Genomic DNA, 8,765 nt, shown 5'->3' with positions numbered 1-8,765 from the left:
TGTAAGAGATGAAATATAGGACTTCTATGAGCTAACTATATCTACAGGGAACACTGAGAAGAGAACACTTTTTGTTACAATAACACAATTTTCATTCTCCGTTTTAACCTTTTTACTATAGTTCACACTCCGTGCCATGCGGCTCTTTCCTTTTTCGTTCTAACTCCACCTTCTCGCGCAGCACTGCCTTTATTCTTCTTTTAGACACAAACTCTCTCATGCAGTGGAGCTGATCACATGGGCTGCGCCCTCTGACTTCATCAGCCACTGCTTTTATCAACTGTACAGTACATAAGTACAAACACTCTGTATTAGTATAAATACCCCAATAGATCAAGGAGACTCCTCAGCGAGTCCTCCTGTTGTTAACCAACAAACTCTCTGCAGCTTAAGGGGTAACCACTCCCTCATCACTACCTTTATAGTGTGTTCTTGTGTGCGCCAGAGTAACTAACTCTTGGTTGTTACACTTTTAAGGCTTTAATCAACATGCTTCCTCGGTTCAAGGACCAAATCAGCAATGCAACACTAACAGAAGATGAAATTGAGGTATACAGTGAGCTTGTAAGTGACTTAACCTACATTCTGTGTGCTGATACAAATATACTGGTAGGTTCAGAAAGGCTGTTCTGGAGCTCAATCTGATGATACCAAGACCCTCAAAGGTGCGGTAATTGATTGGATAACACCAAATGGTCAGTCAATTGACCGCCCTCTCCATTGCAATATCAAGACTACTCAAGGTTTCAATCATCCACGCACCGACCAATTGCTTTGCCCTGCAGGCCTTGACTGGGACAATACAGAGTGAGTATTTCTCTATTCACTCACTGTTAGCAGCTATTGTGGGTTGATGGGGAGAGTGCTGTCGCACTGTGTGCCTTGAGCTCACTCACACATGTTTACTAGGCTTCAAAGTAAACTCAAGAGTGGAGAAATACTGGTCACAAGTGACCAATGGCCAGTTTTTTTATATGCAAACAATGTATATGATAGTGGAGACCCTCGGACAGGGTTACTACGTGGCAATCTTCTTGTCCTGGTAAGTGTGCTCTCAATAAAACAAGATCATACTAACAAGATATTATTTTAAACAGGCATACAAGTACATCTTCCTGTTGCCCTCTTCTGTTTGTTCAAATGGTGAGCCACACGCTACTCGGTCCTCAAATGCACGTTTGCACGGTATGCTGCGAGTAACACCAGCCTCTATTGCTTATATAGCTACACAAGTAAGCCCATTTACATTATCTAATCAATACTCAATGTTTTTACACTCAGATAGGTCCGTTTTGCACTGTCCTCGCAGTCCATCTTCTCCTGCACTGATACAACCACTACAGTACTCCCCTTAACACTGGGGGCCGTGTATCAACAGTGATTGTCTCTTCTCCCAGAGCACTATGGGGCCGTTGCGAAGAGCGCACCCTTCTGCTATATGGGATATCCTTAAACAATGACACTATCCCCTTGACCCTGGGGTCCGGTGTCATGCACCAAAGTTGATTGGTAGCATGGACAGGTGTCAAGAATGAAGCGAATATTCAAAAAGACTCGCCTTTGCGCCACACAGGCACAGTGCCACGTGGAATAGTAATTAATATTGCCTTTTCAAATTTGTGGCTGATCAGCACCACCTCTATTAGGCAATCCAGTCGCGTTCACCTTTGCTTTTCCATTCGGTACTTTCCGCATTTCGGCAAATTTTCGTGTCGCCACTGGCTACACATTGTGCCCTCGCATTTGTCGCCCTCCCTTACCTTTTTTTTTCTTTACTCAGTCCCACCATGGGACCCTTGCTCTCTTTTTTATTCTCACCCAACGGTCGCTTCTGGATCCCTATTTTGGTTCACCTCCTTGTCACCTCCACCCTCCTCCTCCTCATCTTCTTTGCTCCCTCACCATATCTGATGTCACCACTTTCTATCTGTTTCTGTTGCTGATCCATTGCCCACCACATGCCGCTGCTGATATCAGCAAAGCCCCGGCGGCTGGTCCAAATTGGGCAAAAGGTCCATTTTCATGATGTCGATCTTCCATCATATACTATCAAAACATTGGTTTCTTGTCTTGCCTGGTTGGAGCGTGGGTGGGTAGTTTTTGAGCTGGAGAAGGTTCATCCCCTTGCGTCTCCCATGTACATTGTTGTCCCATTCACTTGGGTACACTTATCTTTTGTCCATCGTCTTCGCTACAGCTACAGCTACCACACGCTGCCTGGGACTCACTTGTTCCAAATTGGAACTACTCCGGATTTGGACTAGGTGGTGGACCGGTGGCTCCAGTTTCTTTTTTTCAGCAGAACATTCATTTACAGTGTGATTATTTTTGATTTTTGAATCATTTTTATGGACACATATTTTTTTAGGAACTGTGTTGATACTGATATTTTTTTGCTTTGCCCTTTTTTACTACATCTTCCCATGACTTTATGATATTCTTGCTTTTTTTTGTTTTTGGACTTTATTTTATGGCTGTACAAACCTGTGACATTACTTACACAGCATTTATTGTTTGATCTCTTTCTTTTCCTTATTTTGATGATCTTATCCTGTACTACCTATGCAGGATTTGTCAGCATACATTCCTTCCTTCATGTTGTTGCTTATTGTTTTTGCACAGCTATACTGTGCATAGCCTCCCTTTCTTTTACTATATAAACCCCTGTATTTTACCTTGTAAAAAGAACAAGAACTCAAATACAGACTTCTTCTCTAAATCTCAAGTTCACTACTCTGCTACTTGTGATCCAGTGTGGTCACAACACTTCCCACTGTTACTACTGTTAACTGCTGTCATTGTCACTTGTCACTTTTGAAAGTAATTGTCATCCCTTTCAATTAGAGTCCTTCTGAGCACTACAGTTTGTGCGTCAGGAGCCTGCTATCACTGGGAACCTCGTTATCTTGTCATCCTCAAACATACCTTGTGCTAAGATTAGCAAGGTAGTGCTTATCCTATATTTATCTCAAAAAGCCCCTATCTTCTATAGTTCAACTATCCCTCCTCCTCAAAACCCACACCCATACATCTTTGGGTTTTACTTTGAAGGATCCTCATACATACTACCCCATGAACAACCAGAGCACCCACTATTCTAGGAGGCAAAGCCCATAAACAAGTTCCGTGGAATCTGGGAGGATTGTGTGGTGGTTTGTTTTGTGTGTGGTTTTCTAACAACAGTTCTCATCATTGACAGCGAAGGCAAGTGCCCGGCCTGGTCAGAGGAAAGAGAAAGTGAAGGTGAAGTTTTGTATTTAGATTTCTAATCAACAATAGTTCCACACTATTGCTGAGCTAAAGTACTCCCCTTAACACTGGGGGCCATGTATCAATAATTGTCTCTTCTCCCAGAGCACTACAGGGCCATCACTAGGAGCGCACACTTCTGCTATACGGGATATCCCCAAACAATAACCCCTTAACCCTGGGGACCAGGTTTGCACAATGTGCAAGAGAGTAGAAAGAGCAAGTCCTAATGTAACAACCAAGAGTTAGTTACTCTGGCGCACAACTCAGACAAGCTATAAAGGTAGTGATGAGGGAGTGGTTACCCCTTAGGTAGGACCGAGTCAGTTGTGGGTATACAACAGGAGGACTCGCTGAGGAGTCTCCTGGATCTATTGAGGTATATATACTAATACAGAGTGTTTGTACTTATGTACTGTACAGTTGATAAAATCAGTGGCTGATGATGTCAGAGGGCGCAGCCCGTGTGACCAGCTCCACTGCGTGAGAGACTTGTAGCTAAAATAAGAATAAAGGCAGTGTAGCGCGAGAAGGTGGAGTTTGAACAAAAGGGGAAGTGCCGCATGGCACAGTATGTGAAAACTACAGTATAAAGTTAAAGAGGAGAATGATCATTAAAGGTCCGAAAATTGTGTATCGTAACACAAAGGACCTTTACTCCACTCCACCTTTCATCCTCTATCCTCACCCATTCACTCCGTCAAGTCAGGGACCAATGTCCACAGAAGGGCCTAGCACACAAGCTAAGTCAACTCCAACCTTGTACTCTGTTCATTGGGGAAATAATGGGAGTTGGATAAGACCTTACAAGGCCATATCTTTGTTATAAATCACAAAATGATGATCAGGCTGATGGTCGCATTTCTAAAGCCTTACATTGCTAGATTAGATAGGACCTTTCGATCAGCATTACCAGGCTGATATATGTTATCAGATGTATAATAACAATATTGAAATATAAGGAATAAAAGCGGATATATTGCTAGCTACTGTTGATTGCTAGCCAAATGGCTTGATCAGTGTTATGCCAGATATAAAAAATATCAGAATGACATGAATTATAATATTTTATGAATTGCTGTCTGAAATTGGTGAGACATAGTATATCATGTCAGACTGATAGACACTATAAAGTGTTACATATATCATCTTTCTGTGTTACATCATATCTGACCAACATGAACATACATGATCTGATCATCTGCTATAGCAAGTGAGCTGTTTGAATAATACAATATTCCATTTATCTACAATTTTACACAATTGTACATAAGAGCAAGACAAAAAAATTTCCTACACCCCTTCAGAGTGTTTCATAGTGGCACATTTTTCTCGTATTTTTGCAAGGGCACTCTCTTTTGATGGCAGCCTCTCCTGCCTCAACAGTGAAGGGAAGATCTTGCTACAAAAAAAGACATAAAAAAAACACTGACATAAATGTGAAATACTTACTGGTTCCACCAGTTTAGGAGGGCATTAACTTCCTCAATCTCATCGACATCCTCAAGTAAATCCATAATGCTGTTAAAAAATCCTTCAGAATCAGCTCAATAATAGTGTGGAACTATCGTTGATTAGAATTTAGATACAAACTTCTTCTTCAGATACCTCTGACCAGGCCAGGCATTTGCCTCCGCCAGTTGGAGAAGGGTTGACAGCTTAACAAGCGGACCACCCCCTGACAACTGTTCGGACCAGGGTTTTGTTACTATAACTTTACATACATTTTCAAATACTATATTGTGGGTAATCAGAGATTGAGATCCAATACTCAGCTGGGAAGAGGTAGATCCGCAGATAGCAAGCAGGGACCCCCAGTTACATTTTTTTTACATTACCAAGAGAACAAGTCGACATGTTGTCGCAAAGTCAACCAACCTATGTCAATGCTCTGTTGCACAGTATGCGTGCACAGATCTTGGCGTTAACCACGCAACTCGCCGAGCTACAGGCACATCCCCCTGCAGCAACCCCCTTGTTGGAAAAGAAATTCAACAAGAAAGTGGAAGTCGTCGCTGACCCCGGCGCCTTCGATGGAGAAAGAGCGCAATTTGCCGAATGGTGGATCAAACTCCAGATTTGGGTCAAGGCAAATTGGGATGCATTTGCCGATGACTTTGAGGTAGTAACCACAGTGCTGTCTCGACTAAAAGGACCTGTGGTAGGTTGATACGCCCAAGTTAGAATACAGGAATGCTACACCGCGGGAGTGTGGCCTGTCTGGGATGATCTCAAAGTTGAGATCAAAAAGTATTTCAAACCACAAGCTGAGCGTGACTGGGAGCATCAGCAGATCCGTACCTTCAAGCAAGGAAACATGAGGACGGATGATTTCGTAACCCGGTTCCTGGCCCTCTCTATCTGAGGGGGCTTAGGTAATGAACATGCAGTGGAACTGCTGGAACACAATGTGAACCCCCACATTGCAGAACAGCTCTATCTGCAGGATATAAGGAGTGAGAACCTCTCCTAAGCAGCAAAGGAGATTCAAAAAATAGGTAGGGCCACAGAGCTCTACAAAATACATCAAGGTGGCGGGACCACCACCAAAAACAACTATTCCCAGAGGAGCCCTGGGTCATCAAACCAAAAACAAAATCACTCTCACGGGTTCCAACCATTTGGGTTGCAACCAGGGCGGGGAGCTCCTATGGATATCAGTGCGGTCCAGGGCGGACAGACACACAGATTCACTTGCTACAACTGTGGCGAGGAGGGGCACATAGCCCAAAAGTGTCCAAACGGAGCGCAGGCAGCTCAACAACAAAATAACCAAGGGCGCCAGGCGCGCCAATTAGAAGCTGAGAAGCCGGACAATCGGCTCAATACTCTGGCTGGTTGTTCTTATGACGAGATCCGGGCCTTTTTCTATGACCAGCAGGTCAACGAGACAAAGGCTCAGGGAAAAGAGTTCGGAGCTTAGGTCACTTGGGTGCCTTCGCTCCACGAAACAAAGAAGTAAACCACAATAAGGTGGCCCCTGCTCCAGGGTGTTGCACAAGCAATAATGGAAAGAAGGGGATGGCTCCCGAATTTGTAAATAGATTCTTAAATTTGTCATCAGAAGTATGTACATGTATGCGTAGTTGTGACGGTGGATTTGCCCTGGACCCATCTGATGATATAGCTGCTTTGAGCGCTGATTCAGTGGGTCAGGATAATGAAGGAGTTAATGCTAGAAATACGTACAATACCACCGCTGTACCAGTGTCTCCTTTGGAGTGTGGCCCCAGCGAGACAAATACTAGGGTGCTTGATTCTCATAAAAATAAAGTAGAAAAATATGTTGCTTCTTCTTCTTCTTTGGAGCCACACCCGAAATCCCAAGGTGTGTGTTGATGTGCACATATTTATTCCAAAAAGAGATATGTTTAGACATTGGTGTGGAAAACCTTGCCCAAGGCACAGTACACCCAACCAGTGCACTGCTTGATTCAGGCGCTAACAGCATCTTCATAGATCAGGTCTGGGCAGAGCACATTGGACTCCCCCTTGTAAAATTAGATATATCTATTCCAGTCTATAACATTGACGGTACGCTTAACGTGGGTGGCTGCATTATGCACAAATGTTCTTTTGTTGTTGAGTACCAAAGACACAGAGAATAAGTCACCGCCGAGGCTACCCAATTAGGGAAGATTAATTTAATCTTAGGCTGGACCTGGCTGTTTAAACACAATCCTGAGATCAACTGGCAGACAGGGGTTGTCACATTGTCACGTTGTCCGCTGGAGTGTAAAAACTTGGGTAAGCCAAGTCCTGTCCGTCAAACTGAGCTTAATGAAAGGATAAACGCTGGTCACGTTTATGCCAAGCTTAGGTCTTTAGAAAAGATTGACAAAGACAATGACGAGGTAAAACCCGAGGAAGAGATTAAGAGGCTGGTACCTCCCAAGTACCATGACTTGTTCGTTCCCACCAACAAAACCATTACCGCCACTGGTACGGCAGATCTATTTAAAGATTTCATATGGTCTATCCATTGTAACAACCAAGAGTTAGTTACTCTGGTGCACAACTCAGACAAAGCACAAGGGACTATCAACCAGCAGTGTGTACCACTGATCAATCAAAGAGAGGTGGAATACCAATCAGCAGTATGTACCACTGACCGGTCAAAGTCGCTGAGGTAGTGGGTAAGCCCTCACACAGACTTAGTTGGGTAGGACCGAGTTAGTTGTGGGTATACAACAGGAGGACTCGCTGAGGAGTCTCCTGGATCTATTGGGGTATTTATACTACTACAGGTTGTTTATACATGTTGTACTATACAGTTGATAAAGCAGTGGCTGATGATGTCAGAGGGCACAGCCCATGTGACCAGCTCCACTGCGTGAGAGACTGGTAGCTAAAATCTATAACGAAGGGGACGGTGGTCCCAAAAGTCGCGTGCGGCACATGTGGAAGCACATTTTTCGCTTAGTTTCGCTTGCGTGGTTTTCGGTTAGCAGTAGAGGGAAGGTAGTGCAGTAGTAATGAGTGCAGTGAAAATTGCAGCCACATTGAAAATTCTCTCGGTTATAAGAACATTCAACAATTGTAGTGAAAATTGTAGCCACATTAAAAATTCTCACGCTTAATCATTTTTACTACAAAACGCAATATAGTGGACACCAAAACTCACACCTGTGGCACAATGTGACACAACTCAACCAAACAAACCTCTTTTCCTACTATGTGGGGAAGTGGCCTGGCCCTACACACAAAACAAATTGTTGTTGAGAATTTGCACATTTTGCATTACAAAAATTAACAGCTATTATTGACCACACTGTGGTGTGCATAAAAGTAAAATCAAAGACCCTTCCCCACACATAAAAACACAGTTTACACAATGTGAGTTTATAACAGTTTATGGTGTTGATTCAATTAAAACTGACACATTGATTACAGAAGCCCAAATTATCAACAAATCAGTGCACATAGCAAATACATAAATATGAATATGAGCAATTCAAATATGCAGTATGTGTAGCATTGTTAATGTGTCATTAACCATTAACTGATATATTAATGTGATTTGTAGACATATTCCACAGACTCCTGAATGAGAACGTGGTGAACATCGCGATAGAGATCGCATACAACATCATCACCAAGTGTACGACGAGAGCACCTCTTGGATCAAAGAGATTTGAGAAATAGAAATATTGCGCAACCAAATTTTGGAAGACCTGTGGATGATAATAACATGCCTCAGCCATTAGCTGGACCTGCACACCCTCAATTGCAGCCCCCTTTTCAAATGCGGCAGGGTAACCAGTTGCTTGCTACCCATGGTGTTGACTACAATGAAAGGCTATTAGATGGGTTTCAAAACTGACATGCAGAACGGTGTCGATGATGAGAACTGCTGTTAGAAAACCACACACAAAACAAACTAACACACAATCCTCCCAGATTCCACGGAACTTGTTTATGGGCTTTGCCTCCTAGAACAGTGGAGTGGTCTGGTTGTTTGTGGGGTGGTACGTATAAAGATCCTTCAAAGTAAAACCCAGAGGTGTATGAGTGTG

General features: G+C 43.2%; 2 protein-coding genes across 2 annotated transcripts; both read left to right on the top strand.

Annotated features, from left to right (window-relative positions):
- Positions 1-489: 489 nt before the first annotated feature.
- On the top strand, positions 490-811 carry SERLADRAFT_442541 (uncharacterized protein; the record flags this gene model as incomplete). The annotated part of the gene is made up of 2 exons (XM_007323089.1): positions 490-564; positions 614-811. The coding sequence occupies 2 exons, from the start codon at positions 490-492 to the stop codon at positions 809-811; spliced, it is 273 nt and encodes a 90-aa protein (XP_007323151.1).
- Positions 812-5,104: 4,293 nt separating this feature from the next.
- Positions 5,105-6,172, top strand: SERLADRAFT_442540 (uncharacterized protein; the record flags this gene model as incomplete). Its single annotated transcript, XM_007323088.1, has 3 exons — positions 5,105-5,371; positions 5,441-5,592; positions 5,752-6,172. 3 exons carry the CDS (start codon positions 5,105-5,107, stop codon positions 6,170-6,172), a joined length of 840 nt encoding a protein of 279 aa, XP_007323150.1.
- Positions 6,173-8,765: the final 2,593 nt, after the last annotated feature.

This window comes from Serpula lacrymans (genome assembly GCF_000218685.1).
Source record: "Serpula lacrymans var. lacrymans S7.9 unplaced genomic scaffold SERLAscaffold_14, whole genome shotgun sequence".
Lineage (NCBI taxonomy): Eukaryota > Fungi > Basidiomycota > Agaricomycetes > Boletales > Serpulaceae > Serpula > Serpula lacrymans.
Note: the sequence above shows the minus strand (reverse complement) of the source record. Positions and strands in the feature narration are given on the sequence as shown.